At 39.8% G+C, this 21,119-nt stretch overlaps 1 protein-coding gene across 3 annotated transcripts in view; it reads left to right on the forward strand.

Moving 5' to 3' along the window:
• FHOD3 (formin homology 2 domain containing 3) overlaps window positions 1-21,119 on the forward strand; it is a 393,419-nt gene that overhangs the window by 242,828 nt on the left and 129,472 nt on the right. For all 3 annotated transcript variants that reach the window (XM_086740433.1, XM_086740431.1, XM_086740432.1), the window contains exon 7: window positions 18,150-18,261. In XM_086740433.1, coding sequence (XP_086596559.1) covers window positions 18,150-18,261 — 112 coding nt within the window. The remainder of the gene's footprint in view (window positions 1-18,149; window positions 18,262-21,119) is intronic.

Consider the following 21,119-nt stretch of genomic DNA (forward strand, 5'->3'; position numbering starts at 1 on the left):
TTTTCCTGACATCATCACCTGACATAGTAAAACTGCAATTACTCATCTGGAGCGTTGTTTTGGTTTTCCTCCCTTTTACTCAGAAGGGTGGGCTGGGGTTATTTGTCATCTTCGGCTAAACCAATGCGAAGTTATGTGGAACAGATGGGCATCACCAGACTACCTTTACCTACAGGTCAATAGCACAGCAGGTGTTGACAGATCTGAATAGTTCAATCCCAGACTGCACCAGTTATGATGCTGTGGATGTTAAAGCACTGATAGCTTTAGCTAGCAGGATGCTATTTCAGTTTTCTTTAGTTCCAGAACAAAAAATGAAGCCTAGAAAAGCATCCTTCCCATTACCTCCCTTTTCAGAGGATTGCCTTCTAAAGTTTTTGCAGCAGGCTGCCTTTCCTTGTGGAACTGAGTTGCAGTTTGAGAGGGAAAAAGGGAGATATTTCACTCATCAGAGCTTTAGGAGGTTTTAGACTAACCCTTTCCTTTGAAACCACGCTGTTAATTTATGTATTTGATTTAATTTTAAATCCTGAATTGTCAATAAAAATAGTTTGCTTCAATATTGTCTATCTTTAGAACCGAATGAAAATGAAAATGAAAATTTTGAAATCTTTGGAGTAGGTATTAGTACCTCCTGCCTCCATCAGAGGTTCCTGCTTTCCTGCATGGGTATAGACGCATACAGATGAACACTGACACCCGCACATTCTCTCTGACTGGAGAAGCAGCATCATCAGTGGTGGCCATGGCATGCCTGCAGCAAGTACAGAACAAGAAAGGAGACCAGACAGGACACATCTTGTATGACCAAACGCAGAAAACACTGCAGCTGTTCTCGTGTAAAAGGAAAAGAAATATCAGTCGGGGGGGGTGGGGGGGGGAAAGCAAGATGCCTTTTCTGCCTTAGAAAAGCCATCCCACAGCACCACCTAGCAGGCACAGATGGGTATGAATAATCAGACTGGAGCAAAACACTGCTGGGAGAATGAACAGGACTGTATGCTTTCAAACAGCTGTCCCACCAAACACCTAGCACAGGTCATTGATACGCACCGAGTTCTGCTGTCCCTCCCTCATGCAGCTGTTGCCCTGTAGCATCTGATATTTGTAGCCTGATGCAGCTAATGAATCCCTCTGTGTATTTGATGAAACACATCTTCAGTTTGGGGGGGATTTTGGTACTCTGGAGTTGTGCTTTTTGGCCCCATGTATTTTTTAATGCACCTAGCTTAATCGGAGTGACGACGCTCTCCATCGTCTTGCGATTTGTTTATGTTCTTGTCTGCATTAGTCCAAGGTGCCAGGGGGAAATGACCCAGCAGCCTGCTGAAGAATACTGCCAGAGCACAGCTTTCTAACAGCACGATGAGCACAGCCTGGTCTCATCCCCCACGGCTGGGGAAGACGTGGTAGAACATAGTTAGGTTATAGCTGCTGGCTGCCTCCAGTTTTAATAGTTGTTATGCACGTTTGCTTTTCTAGGGGGACCAGAACACAAGCTTGCTTTTGGGCTGCAAATGTAAAGGATTTTTTTTGAGAACCTGTAGCAGATTTCAGCCTATGGCCTGTACTTTGTTATTTGATTAGTCTTGCTCATCTCTGTACCTTAAGTTGCCTTTTAGCTTTCACCTTCCTAAACAGGCTGTGAAAGGCTCTAGGAATGCTCACTTGTGCGAGGCTGCCTAGGAGCTTGAAGGAAGTAGTCAGGTTAAAGAAGTGACTTCAGAGCACAAGTTGTAGTTAGTTATGCTGAATTAGAGCAGCACTGGTCCTCCTCCGAATTGTGCTGTGGATGTATGGATTGGAAACAACATGACTCAGTAATGGTTCTCCAGAGAGGTCGTGGATGCCCCATCCCTAGAAACATTCAAGGCCAGGTTGGACGGGGCTCTGAGCAACCTGGTCTGGTTGGAGATGTCCCTGCTTCTTGCAGGGGGATTGGACTAGATGACCTCTAAAGGTCCCTTCCAACCCAAACCATTCTATGATTCTATGACTTTGAACTTGCAAAAAGTTTTAGTTTAGTAGTAGATCTGCAGGTAGCAGATCTGCTTTCTTACTTAGAAGTAGCACAGAGGCACCTCTGGATTTCAGTCTTGCTGCCAGTCCCTTCCAGGTTCTGAGATCTTACTCTCTTGATGACTATCAAGACTCTCAATTTGCTCTGTGGCATTGGGAAAACTTTAGGATTATTATTATTGTTGTTGTTATTATTATTCAGAACCAAGAACCATACAACTAAATCTGTATGTGGACATCTAAAATATTCTTTCAGATATTGTGAGACATTTTACTCTTATGAAAGGAAATGTGCCTATGCAGTACCTTGGAAAATTTAAAAAAAAATACTTTTTTTTTTTTTCCCTGGCATTTCCATGATCACTGTGGTGATATCTTTCATGCCCTTCACACAGTTGCTCCATGATACTTCTCATCTCTTTTATGGAACTGTTTAGAAATGTAAGTAAATGTTCCTTGTCAAGTGCTGTGAGAGTCTACTGTAAACATTTTCTAAAAGCAGGAAAAATAACACCAAATGCAAGAGTTCAGTGTGATTTTAGCATTCTCAATAAACTCACCTCTTCAAAAATTGTACTTTACTGAGTTGAAAGGGTCAAATCTCAATTACATTTGCTTTTGGCTAAATCCATAGGAACCATTCCTGTCAGACATTACACAGCTACCACAGTGCATTTCAGTTGAGCTTTGATGGGATACAGAGGATCGTGTTCTGCAGCAGTTTATTTTACTGCTTTTGTGAACTGCTGCCCCTCATTAGGACATCACTATATTTACTGATTTTGCCTGCAGTTACTCTTGACTTCAGAAGAAAGTGGAAGTAATCTGTTGTGGTTACTTTAGGAAAAAGAAAGGCTTCGGTTGTTTGGTTTGGTTTTTTTTTTTTGAAGTCTCTCTCTCTTTCTGTCTGTACTGATCCCAAAGAACTGAAACAACAGCCCAAAATTGATCTATGATGCAAGTCAAATAACTGCTGATTGTGATCTCATGCTTCTGTGGGTTCAGCTCTTTGAATGACCGTGGCTACTTGGCTAAAAACTATACAAGTCCCAGATGCTGAATAATTCTCAAGTACTACATGTCAATATGTTTCATCCTGACAATAACAAAATTGAAATGCGTGCTAAATAATGCCACGATAAAGGCACATCTGCCTGTGCAGTGGCTTGGTCAAATGTGTTTAGTTCTCAGATTCAGAGTAGGGCACTGAGAAGGGTCAAACAAATAGAAATTTGGGCTCTGCTGCTCTCCCCTCTCCTGGACACCACTGCTGCAAACCTACGTGTAACTTGGTAGCAACAGCTTCCTAGGAATATACAGGCATATATTTCATTTCAGTTATCACATTGCTGTTTGGTATTTTTAGAATTGTGGAAAGAATTACCACATTTCAGTGAGTTTAGAGGATGCTGTTTGGTACTTGTGAGGCTCTATTATCTCACTTGGGATATAAGAAACGTGATCCAGACTTGTCTTTGAGTTCCACATGCAGATTTCCAGAAAAGCAGGCTGTAGGGAGAGTAGTACATGTATAGTTGTGTGAGCTTAGAATTCCTGCTGGACCTGACAGTTTTGAAAATTAGTTTCTGAGCCTTGAATACTTGTCGTAGCCATATTCTGAGTCTGCTGTATAGAAATCATGTTTCTAACCATCTTTACTGTCAAACTAGAAAGTAAGGATTGCTGTCACTGTGGTACTGATGAGGAACTGAAACACAATGTCTGTGTGTCACAGGAGGTTCATTAGCAAGCCACTCAGTATTCTCTTAAGTGCCTGGGAAAATTAAATCAGTTAAGCCACAACATCACAAGTGTTTGCCCAGACCACACCTATTTGCAGAGAACTACTAGAATCTCATTGCATAAAAGATCTTGTCGTCAGGTGGTTCATGAACAGAAAAGTGCCAGTATATGTGTGCTTGGGGGATGGTTTGGATGTGTGAGAGAGAGACAGAAAATGAGTTGCAGATGCCAGGCTCCGAAAAACTAAGAGTGCTTTAAAATAAAAATCCAGCGATCTCCATTTTGTTATTCATGTTCTTGATATAACTGTTACCATTTAGGCACATTTAATCATTGAGACATAGTCTTGGACAACTAGCTCTAGGTGGCTCTGCAGGGAGTTGGACAAGAAGATCTCCAGATGTCACTTCCAACCTCAACCATTCTGTGATTCTGTGAATAACTGAAGATTCTTCCTCCATTTTCTGCTGTAGTGGTACCCACATACTTATGACTTATGCTATGAAGAAAACGGTAAAAGCCAGATCTTTTTTGTGAGTTGTAACAAAGAAATTGACTTTTAGTCAAACTAGAGTTGACATCTGGACATAATGATGAATTTGAACATCTCAGTTCTCTGAAGGATATTGATGAAGCTGAAGTTGACATTATCTGATCTGTAAACCTTTGGAACACAAGAAAACATGAATGTGAAGAGTTTAACCTCAACGCGGACTTGGGAAGCCATTCCCAGCTACCAGGAGGAGGAGTGCTGTATAGAAACACTTCCATTTATATTATCCAAGCAGGAGTCTGAGGGGTCTCTTTGCACCTGTTTCTCCTTTCTATGATTTAAAACCAAGCATACATCTTTTCAGTTTATATGTTTGTGTGGTTTGCTGTAAAATTGAGGGTACATGTGATGAGTTTGGTTGATACAAGTCAATGGAAGGAGGTAGCTTGAGATAAAGGAATTATGGTATCTCCTTGAACACTGAGCTTTGTATCTCTTCCAAAATAGTTAATTATCACCATGATATGAGAATACTGTTGCTTATCGTAATAACATCATATAATCTTGCCATTCTCTATCTGTATGCTGAAGTTGCATACCTGCTAGCATTTATGAAAACCCAAATTTAAAATATCTCCATCTTTGTCTTATTTCAGTGAAGGAGGGAGTTGAATTGCTAGGGCTGTGTAATTCAGCGGTGCCTTAGCTGATATGCAGTGACTTGTGCCCCGTAAATCAGGTTTCTAAATGCTAGCTGTGTGGAAGATGCTGCCACTCAGCTCAGAAGCCCACCACATGGGAAGCTGGGAATGTGTCTGTGCTCACTTACATTTTTGGTTTTATCATGCAGTCCCGTGGATGCAGGAAAAAAAAGTTCTGGACTATACTGATGAGGTGAATTAGATTTGAGGATATACACCTTTTCCAGACTTGGGAAAAAATAGGTGATTACTGGAGAAATATGGCTGTTTCTGTTATGTTTAGATGCTCCTCAAAAAGCAGCTTTATTCATTAACTTTATGTGGTGAGCTGTCCGAAGGTAAATAAATGGAGTCTGATTTTGCAGTCAAACCACTGATTCTGGGTTCCTTTTTGTGCCTGATAATACTGAGAAGTTTGAGAATATAGAAAAATTTTCAGTCTATGCATACGGTATTCTTACCGTTCTAGTAATAAGTGGAATATATACATATATATCTCTTTCCTCTAATTTCACTTTATTAGTTATTCTTTCAAGAGGAGTTTCTGGTGGGTTTGTTCCATGGTTTTGTGTATGATATTTGTTCTTTCAACAGTTTTATTATTTCAGTAGTTCAAACCACTAGTATGTTGGTTTTTTAGGGTGCCTAAAAAGGATAACCTGCTAACAGTTGCCTAAGGAAGATGTTGCAATAGATAACATATTACAGTTAGGAGTCTTTAACACACTGTTTTCAACCACTTCCGCACATTTTATACATAGGTTATTTTGATTTTGAGTTTCTGCTGTTGAAGTGTTGTCTATGAGATTATCCAGTGTCAGGAGAGAACTGCCAACCGTATCATTGAACTTACAAGGGTTTTCAGGTGAAGTTATTTAAACTCAGATGTAGTTTTTGTATTTAATATGAGTACTTTTTAATGGAACTGTTGAAAGAACAAATTTCACATGCGCAAGACCACAGATTAATAACAGAGTAGTTTTCCACTGTACTTGCAGACTCAAATAGTTTTTTCCCCTAGAGCCCTTGTACTCAACCTTGATATTATTTAAACAGGACATTGCCAAGGCCACTAACTCTAGCAAGTTCTTTCATGAGCAGTAGAACTAATGAAGCAATTTGTTATCTTTTTTCTTCTTCTTCCTTGCTTTTTCCTTCCTATCCCACATGCTCTGAGTACCGTCAGTTCTGCCGTGTATCCCGTGCCTGTCTTTGGTATGGCTGGCAGCCTGCGGTGTGGCTGGTGGAAGGCTTCACGAGGACTAATTTTCTAGCGGACTCCCCTTCAACATGGCTGTAAACTTCCCTTCCTCTGATGAGAATGATAACATAGGGGTCTTTAGTAATGTGGTTTTCATTTTGAGTAGGAACATAGCTCAATTACTGTCAAATATGACTGAATTCAGTGGGCAGATCCCATAGTTCCAGGGAAGAGTTAGCCTACAAGTGGATAGTGGAAGGACAGCACAGCTCTCTAAGGAAAGAAGGGTGAGAATGGAGTGCTCCTCAAGTCTGTCATGTGTTTGAGTGGGTTTGATTTTCTAAGAAGGTTCTGAGAGCACGTACTATGATAGTTTCCTTATTTATTTGTTTTCCTCTGGCTTTGACTATAATTCAACAGGGCTATGCATTTTATTGGTGATGACTTTCACAGGCAGGGACAGGGAGCCTGTCTGAGCTCCACCTGAGCCGTTCTGTGCATTGGCCAGGAGGAAAACTGACATCATGATGATTCTGAAATTTTGAGATGCTGCTTTTTACACAGTTCCCATATCAAACGTACTGCAGATCTGAAGCTTGTGAAGCTCTCTCTGCCAGTGTCATGAGGAAAGTCTTTTTTGCGTCACCTACAGGCCAGCCTGTACAAATCAGAGGTCTGGCTATGATAGAGGGTGAATCTCAGAAGAAGGTGATTCAGTGTGGAAAACTAATGTGAGCAAGTCCACTTCCTTCTAAAGAGTTTCTAAGCACTTATGAAAATGATACAGTAGTGATTTAACCTTGAATCTGTAGCCTGCATCTGGAATTTTAAATATTTCTGAAGACACAAATTAGTCAAATTTTTTACTTGTAGATTTAAAAAAAAAAAAAGAGGAAGTAAGATGCAATGTTACATCTTCTATTTGCCTTTTAACTTTACAGTACTTCAACTTTCCCATATGTAAAATGTGGTAAATCGCTGCCCACTTCATAGAACTGTTGCATGACGTGATTAATTGTAGATGGCTTTCAGATCCTTAAATACAAGCCATGAGATAAGTAACACATCAGTTACTTACTTTAGTATTTTGAAGTATTAACAAGTTACCTAATCCCTTCTCTCTTTAAAATTGGTTACCTTTTGTCTCTAGTACAGTGACGTTGTCTTACCTCAGATGCCTTCACAAATCCAGATGTCACTCAGCCACACAATGAAAGCTAGAATAGTGTGATATGAAGGGGATTTTGGAGAAGGGAGTGAAGAGAAATTCCCATCTGCAATTATGTTCATAAAAACTCTTATCCTCTCCCAGTTTTTCTGGAACATAGTGAAAGAAATATCAGCTTTGTCCTGCCCAAGGAAAAGAAGTTGCTGAAACTGCCATTCTCCAAAATCTTCCCTGTTGCCAGAGGTTCAGCCCAGTGACCATCTGTTGAGGACAGCGTAGTTCAAGGCTACATCATGTATCAATGCAGAGGGCTGGTGGGAAGGCTTGGCATGTAAGTCTTCTATCATCACAAGAGAAAAAAAAGAAAAAAACGTGCCAAATGGTCTCAATCACATTTCTCCTATGTAGGCACACACCCAGTTTTTGTGATCAGTATAACAGTACCCGGTGGTTAAATTCTAGCTTGCAAATTCATCTATTATGTGGAATTCTAATTGCCTGTGGTTTCTTGTTGTTTATTATCTACTTACCTTCTTTTTTTTTTACCAAAACATGAAATATCATAGTTGTCTCTGTTGCTGAACAGATCATCAAAGCAGTGTTCAAGAGAGACAAAGTTATTTTTCATTCATTCTGCTCATCAGAAATGCAAATTTTACTGATTCCTAAAGACCACTCGTGTTTAAAAAGTGGGAGATACTCCTACTTTGGCTGTGACCTATAGACCTTTGGGTCTTACATTTGCAGTAACTACTGAAAAATTACCTAAGACAGTGTTTTTCCAGATGCTAAGTTGCATTAGAATGACATTATACATGTCATAGTGTTTTTTGTAATTTTTGCATAGGGCTAGTTTCTTATGTGCCTAACAAAGGTTATGTTATCTCATGAAAGGAACATACTTAACTAGATGATCTTAATCTGTGATCCAAAACATGAAAATTATCAAAAACTCTTGCTATATATAAACAATTTGAAGTGCATGTTTGTGGGAGAAAAAAAGAGAAGAAAAATGTCTGTTCTTTATAAAAAACTGTTTGATAGTACGTTATATGCTAGCATAAATTTTAGCAGAAATTACTTCTCACATTACTGTAATTTCTCTCAAGCTAAGTGTTTTATACCTCATCTAAGATAATCACAGTCCTTCCTCAGACACAGAAAGCAGGTCTGGATGTACTGATGGTGTTCGTTTGGCTGGATCCTAGAAGATATTCGAATTTGGGAAGGTTAACAGAAGCTCAACAGGTTGAATACAATGAAACTGCGCAGTTTGAACAAAGAAAGAAAAGAAAATCTTAGTGTAAATCTGTACAAGTGAAGCATAATTCCTGTTCCAGACACAGACTGATGGCAAATTTCCAGTGAAATGTTTTTGTTTCGTGTTTTGCAATGGAAAAAGCTAAAAATTTAATTGAAACCAAACCCTTGTATTTCAGCAATTTCTGAAAGAGCAAAAGAGAAAGACGCTCAATATTGGGGAATACCTAAGAGCTCAATGGTTGGGGCCCTTGACAAAGGTGTGATGATCTGTCTCAAGAGTTACCTGAGACTAAAGAAGTTTGATCCTTTGAAGTCCTGCAATTTCCATATCCTGTCCTGTCCTCCTTTCTGGCAGAATAATTATATGTAATTTTCACACGATGAACAGTTCTCACAGGAGAAACTGAGGAGATTGGTCTGGTTGCAGGGGAGGAGAAGAAGAAAAGACTTCTCTCACTTTGTGTTTTGTCCTGCAAAGCTGTGAATGGTCTTCCATTCATCCTGTTTTTAAACAAAGAGAACTGTCATTTTAGACTATTTTGTGGGATGAGAAAGTCACTTCCCCACGTCATGGGAAGATTTTCATTGGTATTTCAAAAGGAGGAGAGGGGAACACAGAAGACCCTGTCGCATCTCCTGTCTCATTCCAGGATCTGCAGCACTTCAATTTTTAAGCAGTGCCTGTATGATGTGGTGCTTGCTGCATGAGAAATGTAGCTGCATTGTTGTTAGTTCATTACAAATGGCTTAATACAGGGCCAATTTCTATCCCCAGCACATTTTTTTAAAGCTACCGTCACGATTGCATGTATTCATCTGATAGCCACTTTGGCCTATAATATGTTTTGACTTGTTGTATCAATTGCCTGCTTCTGTGTACAGATTTATTTCATTTTTCCCCCTTCTGCTTCGGGACTATGACTGATGATGTAAATAATCATTTCCAGGCATGAGCTTCCCCCCCCCGCCATTGACCAGTCACTAATCACTACTTGCTTATCCCTGTGTTTTGTTGGTGAGCCAGAATAATTTCTTTTTAATGGCTTTCTTTCTCTTATTGTCAGAAATCTCACCACAGATAAATGACAGATACACACCACATATGCAACAGTGTGCAGACCTTATAATCATTATCTACTACATTTACAAAGTTCTGAGAAATTTCATTTTAAGAATAGTAAATGCATACATTTCTCTGCCATCCCTACCATTCCATGCTCTGCAGAGAGAAAAGCTTAAGGAAATATTCAGAATTAAAAGGCTGTTGTTTAATTGATAATTTTTTTGCATCTCACATCTGAGCATATAGGCTTTTTCATCTTCATCTAACTCACTTTCTGGGATGTCCACGTCTTTAGTCCTGAGCCTGCAAAGCAAATAACAGTTAATTTGCCTTATTTAAGCATCCCTCTTTAAAGATTTGAGCAAAAATGACTGAATATTAGAATGAGGTCTAGCATTATTTCAATATATGCCAAATAATATAATTTGCAATGCTTAAAATAGACATGGCATCATGCACATTCTTGTTTGTGTTACTAGTATATTGGCCCACAGATACACTGATCATTTAATAGTCACAGTCTTTAATGAAATAAAATACCCGAGTGTACTTAATATTCAGTACCTAGAATGGAGTAATTACCTACTTTATGCATCCTGTATTTAATTGTTGCTTCCCATGCATCTCAGTGATGTCTATGATACCCCCACATCCCCTGCACACCCCGTGACTTGGGCAGTTGTTGTCTCTCTGATAACAACGTGGAGGAATCGGCATGTCTTCATGGCAGCCTAGAAAGCAGCTTTTAACGGCCCCGCACGTATGAACTCTTTCTCCCTTCTAGACAGGGTGATTACAGTCATTTGAGAAGTTTTGTGGTGTTCTGTAGGTTATTTAGACTTTCCAGTTTTTCATCATTCTCCTTAAAAGAGGCTGCTTTAAAGCTTAGATGGAAAATTAACTGACTAGTAACACTTGGCTCAGGTGACGCAGAAGCATCGCGTTCTTCTGGTGGTTCTTGCATTTCAGGAGCTATGAATAGAAAGGGAGTGGGTCACTAAATAGAGTCGTCGTCCCTTTTGGAATGAAGTAATTGACCTCAAATGTTGGTTTTGGAGAAGAGAGAGAATAAAAAGGACATGGTTTGTTTCTTTGTTCTGTAAGGCATTTGCAAATCCTAGTAGCAGGTGTTTCTAAAAGTTTTACCTTCTAATATCTTTCTCCTTGTTTTGACACCCCCACGGTCCCATTCTGATATTTTTTTGTCAGGATTATGTGAATACCGTAAAATGTATTTACAAAGCTATTTACTCTTGCTGTAGACATTATGGTTCCTTCCTGTGTATAGTCACACCTGCATACTTCTGAGATAGCTGGTGCCTAGCCGTCGTCTTGGAGGTGGTTCTCTCTGCTTGCGCACCCGGTGCTTGCTGACCGAAATCCTCATCAGCTGGCTTTCTACCGTACATATGTGAGAAAGGCCCAGTAAGACGCTGGCTGCGTTGGAGACATCCTTCTTACCTAAATATGGGTAAACAGCTTGTGAAATACTGAAATGACGTTGTTACAGAGATTTGAGAAAATTAATACTTACCAGAAAATACTAGGATGTTGTATGTATCGGGTGAATTATGTTCCTAAACGACTGGCTACGGATATATATCCTTGGCAAAGGGCTTTCTTGTGTCATGCAGGCACGTACCTGGCACTGGCTACCTGACTGAGAAATAAGATCAGCCTCTTGCTTTGTACGCATCTTGTTTTATGGGCTTTAAATACCTTAATTTCTACCAAAGCTGTGCTGTGCAAAGGGATGCCAATGTAAGATTATCCAGTTGTCCTTCCTCCTTTTCCTCATCTGTTTTCAATATTAGATTTCTGATTTCAAGATTACATGTTTCTCAGAGAACAAGGGCAGAAGTGTTCCAGGTGTGTTTTTATCTTTCAGGGAAAGAGAGTGAACAAACTGACACAGTTCTGGGATCTGCCACAAAACACAGACACCTTGTACCAGAGCACTAGTAAGATAAGATTGCGTTGTGCGGTCATTAGAGGCAAACCTTCTTTCATACAGAACAGACAGCTCTCATTGCCCGTATCCAGTAATGCTGAAGTTGAAGCACAACCCTGAGGCTTCTAGCAGCACGTAAACCAACTGTCAAATAGTAAGCTAGTAGCAAATAAGTAGAGAGAGAAAACAAGGTTTTCTTCTATATTCTTCTAATATATATACACTAGTCTCTTTGTATGTGTAGAAGTGTGTGTGTATTTATATATCTGCAGTTTTACCAAGTGCTGAAGGAGCTTTTTGACCTATTAGCAACAACCAATATGACAGGAAACCAAAGAGCTGGATACAAACTCTGCTTGAGTTCCAAGTTATAATTTTAAAATCTTAGAAGATATTTGTCATCACTGCTCCTCTATAGAGCTTTTTAATTCTTTTTGTTTTGTTTTGTTTTTATTTTATCCTTGCCCATCTCATGAGATTCATACAGAGACATGTAAGCCAAAGCTGTGCTTTGGTCTGGCTCTCCTGTCTGAACAGGAGAGACAGGTTGTGAACAACTGATATAGAAATTTATGGAACATGTAATGTTATAAGAAATCCTAGGAGAATCTGAATGCTTCTTTGCCCATGCACATCTAACTTTTTTTGGTAGATAAACATGTCCTGTACTTATTTTTTATGACCTTGGCAGTAATGCTGCAGGCTCAAAGTGAATGTTGTTAAGACTAAATTTTCTCATGGCAGCTTTTACCTGGTACTTTTTGTACATGTTTATTTTTTGCCTCTTTGCTTCATTTGCCTGTGCTTCTTCCTTGGAAGTTACCCTTTAAGCATTCTTAGTCCTGATAACTCTTCTTAAAAATCAGGGAAAATTACAGATGTTTCTTGTAGCATCACATAATTTTATTCTGTCTACTCATTCTGAATAAGTGAATATGGCACTGAACAGGCTACCTAAGGAAGTGGTGGAATCACCATCCCTGGAGGTGTTCAAAGAAAGTGTAAATGTGGCACTCCAGCATATGGTTTAGTAGGCATGGTGGTGTTAGGTTGACAGTTGGACTTGATGATCTTGGAGGTCTCTTAAGACCTTAAGGTTCTATGATTCTATGAATATGAATTTGAACAGGAGTTAGTAGTATGCCCTTGTGTCAAAAAAGGCCAACCACATCCAGGGCTGGGTTGGTGAAAGCGTAGCCACCAAGTTGAAGAAGTGCCTCTCCCCATTTGATGCTGATAAGACTGCATTGTGAATTCAGGGATCCTGTTTTGGTCTCCTCAGTACAAGATAGATATTTACATACTTCTGCATGTCCAGCGAGGGTTCACCGTGGTGGTTATGAGGTAGAGCGCAGGATATATAAGGAAGAAGGAAATGGATTTATTCACCAAAGAGGAGAAGGAAAGTGGTGTTAGGACCCTTGCAACTTCAGTTATTCCAAGATTCTCTCAGGCTCGATATTTATGTTTGCTTTTCCCTGTTTACTACAAAGGAAAATGGAATATTATTATATTGCATGTTATTGTGTATTACTTTATTTTTATAGATATATATATACACACACACGATAGATGTTATATATTTCATTTTCATATAGATATAAAATCTTCAATTTCAGGAAGATCTTTCCTCCTCTTGTGAACAGAGGATGGTTTTATCCCCTTGTGAAACATGAAACCGAGCCTCACTGCAGGTGCTAGTGGGACACTGGCTATTCCCACAGCACTGGATCTGAAGTCGGGGGCATCTTTGCACCCCATAAGAAAGAAGGGTTTCAGCTTCCCTGTGCACCTCTCACTGGCAGGTTGGACACCCACTTCACTGCCTGTTTCTTTAGCTGCGACCCTGCCTGGCTGTCATATCAACAGGATGAGTACCCGGCCCAGGAGGCCATGTCCACACTTGGATTAGGCCTCAGAAGATTTGGCTGTAGTAAACCTTTAGCTAAAAATCCAGTCCCCATTTCTTCTTTAAATCTGAATAGTGTAAATCCAAAGCAGCTACATCCTCTGAGTGAAATATTAGGTTTTTATTCAATTTTTATTTAACTGTATTCCTTTAAAAAAAAAAAAATTCCTGAATTTTAAAATCTGAACTTTGCAAATATTTATTTGGTCTCTAAGTCAGTGAACTTTCTGACAACATTCCTTCTAAAGGCTTAAGTCTTTCCTGGCAAGTGATTAACAACTGGGACAAGCCTTTCCATGAGACATGAGTTTTGCAGCCTGTTGTGTGGTCTGTTTGGCTGGGTCTGTAAAACATTTCCGATTGTCTAAATCTAAACAGATCAAAAGGAAAGGGACTGCCAAACTCCAGTGTATAACGTAAAGCGAGTCAGAGGGAAAAGGTTTATAATTTTTCTTCTTCCTTTTACATTGCTGGCTACATCTTATCTTTAGCCAGAAGATGCTAACATCATTTCCTCTCTATAAATTGGCTCACACATCATACAAAAACACAATACATCTTTCTTTTCTACCTTCATAAAAGTTTTGATACTTCGATATTTTGACATTCAAGAATCCTGATTTAATCTCAGAACTGTTAAAGCATCGCTTTGCCGAGCCGGTGGGTGTGTATGTTGCCTCAGTGAGCCTTCTTTTTTAACTGAGCAGTAATATTTAGAATATAAATTTGGAATTAATTGCAACAACAACTAATATTTGCAGAGTGGTGATACCAGGACTTTTTTTTTTTGAGCTAGCACAGCATACGTCTACCTCCTTTATTACTCTTCTGACATCTAGCCCTGTTTGAAGTCATAGTGCAATTGCCCCGTGGATTTTAATAGAACTGTGACTCTGTTGAAGCTGATTCAGAAAGCAGTTGTGCCCATCTTCGGTACTAAATGAGAGCCCACGAAATTCCAGAAACAGTCTTAAAAGCCTTCCTGAAGTTTTAACAGTGATTCAAATGAATAGTGATCCACCTATTCGTGAATGAAATATGAAACTTGTTTCTATTGCTCCCGTTGCTCTGCCATCTGGGTACATCGTGTGAAATAAAGCGATACCAGTGACTGGCAAAAACTCCCATGTCTTCACAAAGGGAAGCAAGAAAGTCGGTAATTTACTGGGTTTTTTTCCTATTAAGCAATCTCCCCATTTTGGGATTTATGGTTATTTTATTTGCAATGTAGCTGTCTACTATTTAAATAATTGAGAAGGCATACCCTGGAAACACGTTTTATAATTCACTCATGAAGATATGAGGATCTCCCACTTTGACAGTCGTAATGGTTAACTACAAATGGAAACTTTCAGAATAATTCTGGTATTTTTAAGGTTATGAAACAGTCATTCTGGGTCTTGGTTGAAACCCTTCCCATTGCAATGCTGGACACTTAACGTGACATCATCAGCATCCGTGAGCTACTCAGGCAGGTCAGGCCCACGGTGGGTCGTGAAGAGATCATCTAACAGATAGGACATCACACTGGAGAAAATACATTGTGCTTCACATGGGTCTTGGCAGCAAGTATCCCTGGAACAGACCTTTCAGGGACTTCTTGGTGGATAATTAGATCTGCTTTTAGAGCATGTCAGGCCCTGGATTATCCTTGTATCTGGAGGTGACAGGCTATCAGATGTCTTGGAGGGGCTTTGGCTGGCAGAAGACTTCATTTTCCAAGGGACAGTGCAGCTGCTTGATGATTGCCAGCTTCTGTCAAGAAGCACTGCTAAAGCAGTATTAAAAAGCCCCATTGCAGGAGGTGTGCAGGGGTCGTGGGGGTCACAGGTAGCTAGTAAGTCTCCAGTGTAGGCATTGTGCAGCTTAGCCTAGGACTGCAGTATTTTGGTTTTGTACTTGCCCAAGGTGTCCAAAGCAGCATTGCAGGCTTAAAAGTGCCCACAGGGGTCTCAAAGGCCATTTTCTATTGAGCAGGAAACAGCATGTTTTAAGTGCAGTTTTTCTCAAAGCTAGTGGCCGTGCTGACTATCAGAAAGCTGCCGTGGTACGTACCTTCACCTACAGACACCGCTTCCCAGGGCTGGTTGACTGTTTTGTGAGGAGTTGGATAAGCCACAGCTTATGGCCACAGCTGCCACGGCCAGCAGGCAACAGTTAGAGCAAAGGCATTGCAGAAGGTCCTTCTTACTTTCTGGAAGAAAAAGGGGTTTGCAAAAAATACATATAAACCTTGTGTGTCCCCCACTGATTGCTGTCAAATGGAAACATGAGAACTTTGCCATTGAGTACTTAGGCGTAAATGCAGCCCGTTGTCACCATGGTGACAATTGAGATTTTAGGGACCGTCAAAAGTAAAATAAAAGATTTCCTTTCTAGGGAAAGGATCCTGATCAGGTTAGTAGGTAGCACACAGGTGGTTATCTGGGAAGTACCTTAATGCTAGAATTGTTTACAGTAATCTCATAACTCTTGTTTTATGAAGTAACTTTACAAAACAAGTGAGAATATGTTGGAAATTCTTAAAATGTATCTATTAACCAATTGAACTTGGTTGCTAAGGGAGATGCCATTGCAGAGCAGGAGGAGTGTGGTACTGGCCTGCCAGGCAAGTACACAGATGTCCAGTGCAATTGTGGGGAAGTGATTTGTTGGTGTATCAGCAGTGCCTTTCCAAGGAACAATTATGCTGTGTGTCATCGAATTTCAGTTTCCTTTCATTTGATTACCCCATGTATCTGTGAAGTATCACTGTAGCACTACAACTGCAAATTAGGCTAACCAGGTGTCTTAAAGGACCTGGTCAGGTTTGTCACTGGGATTTCCTGACTGTCAGCCCTAAAAATAACTGATTCGGTGACACATCAAGCCTGAAAGAGTCTAGATTCAACAACAGAAGATTCTACATTGCTGGATAGTATCATTGCAGGCAGTGCATTAAACTCCATTCAGCATGAATGGGTAAAACCCAAGAAGTTAGGGAAAAACACCTGGGTCACTCTTAACACTAAACTCAGTCTTTACAGCAGGAAGCTGCAACCTGCATTTTAGCTCACTGCCTTGAAGTTAGCTCAGGTATGTCTCTGTGAGTGGCAATGTGAATGCAGTAGCTTGAGTCTATACCTGTTGCATTTGCAGTATTTTTTAGACTATAGGTAGACACAATCACCGTCTTTGAGTGCATCTGTAAAATGATTGATAGTGATTCTTTACCACTTAGAAGTTGTGTTGTGTGGAATTGGAAAGCTGAGGGAATGGGAATGAGGTAGTACTGATGGAAAAAAATAAGAAAAAATGTATGTTTCCCTGAAATAGTTTAGCAATACAGGATAATGATTTTTTTTCCTCCTTCCCTCTGCATGAAACATTTTAATGACCAGATGGTTTTGTTTTGGACTGCCTACCAACTTCAAATGATGGGACAAAGACACAGGGATTTTCCGGAGCCTGGCTTACCTCTATATGAATATATCCTAAAGTAGATTTTTAAATCTGTCAATAGCAAAGGATAGAGTAATGATGACATTACTATAACTGTCTCATTAAAAATCTTACACACTGTTAAATTGATTTGTTGCAGAATTGAGTAGCAGAAAAATACACAAATACCTGTTTTTCTGGAGCCTGATTCCATTGCAGTAGATGGGAATTTGTGTTTCTGGGACCAGCGGTTTATCACCTTTCATTTGGCTTTAAATCCATTATTTAGATTCAGGATGTAACAGATTTGACCTAGAATCCATTCTCCTAGTAAAACTCCTCTCAGGTGGGCATGTACACCTCTGTCTACTAAAAGCCCTCCTTTTTCCACCATCTTCTTTCATTAAAAACTCCAAATATTCCCTTAAGTAAAGAGATTTTTTTTTTTTGTATATCTGATTGTGCCAAGCAAGTCCCTGAAAATTCTTACTCCGTGCGAAATGGGACATCTGTGATGAAGCTGATACATTTTGGCTATTGATTTCCAGTAGGTCCATTATATCAATATGGAGTCTTTGCTGAACTCCGGGGGATGTTCAAAGATTAGTTTGAAAACTTTCAGGCAGAAAGCTCAGTTCCAGTAAATTGCACATTTTGTGACAGTATGGGATAGTTGGAGATTAAACGCACTTTCTCCCAAATTGTGTGAATAATTAATATCAATGTGTTTAATTATTTAGGCATTAAATGCTGACATTATAAGAAAGTTAAAAAGCATGAGGAGAAAATCATCCCGTCATAGAGCAATTTGACAGCATTAAAAGCTCACAGTGAAAGGGGGAAAAAAAATGTTGTGTTGAGAAACAGAGGAATATATATATTCCTATGTCAGTAGATTCTGTGCACGTCAGGCTTTGGACAACAATGTTGGGAATATGTATAGGTGGGATATTCAACCTTGTATTACATGTGGCAGCGTTAAGCTTTCATTTGAATTCATGGACTATTGAGTTTTCCCTAGGAGAGCATTGGCCAGTGAATGACATTTTCAGCCAACTGGCTACCTTTCATTTTTTCAGTCCTGGCACAGCTTAATCTCTTCCGTTCTTGTGTTCCTACCAGATATGAATTACTGTGCTTGCGTCTTGCCCAGTGTCATGTAGCACATCTGGAAATGCTGTGGTTTGCTGAATGACAAGTCACACTCTTTCCTTCCAGTTCCGCCTGGTGGTAAAGACAGCGCTGAAGCTGCTGCTGGTGTTTGTGGAGTATACCGAATCCAACGCACCGCTTCTAATCCAGGCAGTATCTACTGTTGATGAAAAGAGAGGTGAGTGGCCTTACTTGGGGGGTGCAAAATCCCAGCACTGCTGAGATCAGAGTGACATTTCGTCACTGATTTCAGTGGTTCTAGGGCTACTGTCGTGATTCCTGCTTTGTGCGACGTACCCTTCATTTTTTGGTTAAAAACATATTATAAGTATTCATACAATTTGATTTGAGGAATTAATTATAGTGGAAAAGTGAAGATTGAAAAGCCAAGGAACCTGGCTGCCTCCCTGTGTACTGCTGTTGTTGCCCCTTCCCTGCACCCAAGCACAAGGCAAGCCCCACTGCATCTTCCGACATTGGAGGCTCCTCCAGCCAGGCTGTCTTTTCACTTCCTTCTGAGAAGCAGCAGTCTGATTTAAAAGAGAAAATGATATCTAATCAGTGTAATCCCTTTGAAGAGAAAGACGAGGTCAGTAATAGTACAGGCTTTATAGTAAAAGTAAAACCATCTGTTGTTACATTAAAATAAAGCCCTTGAGCAGATATTATACTATGAAATCTGTTACCCTTCAGGCTCATGAAAAATACTTGAATATGTATACTGTATTTTTTACAAATAAATAGAACCAAAATGGTTCTTTCTTGTTCTTCCCACAAAGCCATTGCTAAGCTCCCAGGGCATTCTCTCTCGATGCAAAACATTCCTTTGCCTCAAGGAGAGTTTTTGAGGTTGGGAGAGCCATTATTGTGGTCTCAGACACATGGAGGTTGAAAGCAAGATCCCCTCTGTGGAGCAATTGCCTCCATGCTGAACTTGTTTGATTGACTTGATATGGTAAAAGTGAAACAAAAAAGTTAGGAGATGGAGAGAAAGGTGGTGCTAGAAATAGGAGAAAGTAGCCAGGTTTTGCTTTCAGCTATCAGCATGACTGTTGAAAAGACCCCCAGAAAAACCCAAATTGGCTCTTGTGGCAGGGGAACAGACAGGGGCAATTCAAATGTAACACTGAACAGTGGACTCTTCAGGTTGGCTTTCTGTTTTGAATTAAAACCAGTAAACCTTACAATACCGTAAGCAGAAATGTAATTACAATATTCATGTAATTGTGAGCACTGTGATTTATTTTTACAGTCATCCTTAGTGTTTCCTCTGCTCTCTGAACTCCCTGGTACTCTCAACACGTTCAAGTTGCCATCTGTTTACATGCTGGTAAACCTCATTAAAGAAAAAAAAAAGAGAGAGAAAGGAGAACCCTAAACACATTACCATGCACTCTGTAATCCCTTCTGTATCTGTAAAACAGCCTCAGGCAAACATTTACATGACCCGAAGTAATAAAACAACTTCAGTAACAACAGAAAACGTGGGAAAAAAAAAGTGATGCATGTAGTTAGATGGATACTTGTTAGGAGCATGAGGAGAGGCTTCATGGGAGTTCTCATACCTGTGGGCTGACAGATTGTCTCATGACAAATAACTTAGCCCCAAATACCCAGTTTTCCTTCCTTCCTTTTTTTTTTTTTAAATTATTAAGCAGTTATGCTTAGCTACAAAAGAGATTTTTTTTTCTTGTTTTAGACTTAGTTCAATGTAATAACCCTTTTTTTTTGTCTGTGGATGTGCTGTGTTTCAGTTCATATTTTGAAATTAATGGCTTATCACTGAGGAGTACCTGTCTTTAATGACCGGTTTAATGGAACAGAAATACAGAGGAAGAAAAAGCGATGTGCCTTTTCTTGAAACATCATAAATCTTGCAGGTGTATAATTAAGTTTAGCACTACTTTGAAAAAAGTCCAGTGTTTCATGTACATACAAGGTGATGAGGTATGACATAATTCCTCAACATGTGTACCACACATGATTAACGTAAAAAAAACCCATAATACTCAGTCTGGTTTCAAAGCGATCCCATCTGTGGTTTCTATGCAAGAATACATCTGTATGCAAACTGAAGTAAAGAGATGCGCGGAAGTGCCGGCTTTACTCTCAGATACAAGCAGACCATAGTGAATAACTGCATGGCCCTCACCATATAGGAAGCAGCTTCTAGTTATACGTCCATCTAGATCCCCCTTCCCCTGCCTTTTCTTGTTTCAGAGCCCCAGAGGAATTTGATCTCTTTTCCGTTTAAGCATACCGGGACTGTGCGGGCTCTGGAAAGCAGAGCTGGCATTGCATTCTGCTCTCTGGGGTTGCTTTGTCACCAGCATTTTTTAGGACAGAGGTTAAAGCTCTGTGACTGACCTGGACACTGTCACGTACTGTTTGTGAATTCTAACTTCTTGTTAGTAAATGGCTCAGGTTATCAGCATCTCCACTTTTCCTGCTATTTCAGGCATAGTTAGATACCCAGTAAATTAATGCCTATATTGCAGGTGTGATGGAATGCTGTATGTTCACACATATTTAAATAACCGGGAATACAAGATGTCTTTCCAAAAGTATTAGTATCTTTCCATCCTATGGCAACTAGAGACAGGCACTCTGTAAGTTGGTGGTAGCCCTCATGTACAATTCTGGCCTGATGTAAGACTTTCCATGTTTTATATGTAATGTGCATGTCCTGTTGTGATGTCAAGATTTTGTGTAAGGTTGGTTTTGTTTTTTTTTTTTTTCTTTTTTTCCCTGAGACCTGATCTAGTTGGCGATGTCCCTGCTCCTTGCAGGGATGTTGGACTAGATGACCTTTGAAGGTCCCTTCCAACCCTTACCATTCTATGATTTATATGTAAAAACATTTAAAGGGGAAACTGAGAAAAGACTGAGACTTAAAACAATGGACAACGTTATTCAATAGACTGTATTAATTTAATATAGGCTTAATTATTGCAACCCCATAGTTCTCTGCATGTTTCTGCTCCATGCATGACAGAGTAGCCACGATAATCAGCTGTTACCAGTGAAAAACCTGTG

This window comes from Chlamydotis macqueenii, chromosome 2 (genome assembly GCF_036417535.1).
Source record: "Chlamydotis macqueenii isolate bChlMac1 chromosome 2, bChlMac1.mat, whole genome shotgun sequence".
Lineage (NCBI taxonomy): Eukaryota > Metazoa > Chordata > Aves > Otidiformes > Otididae > Chlamydotis > Chlamydotis macqueenii.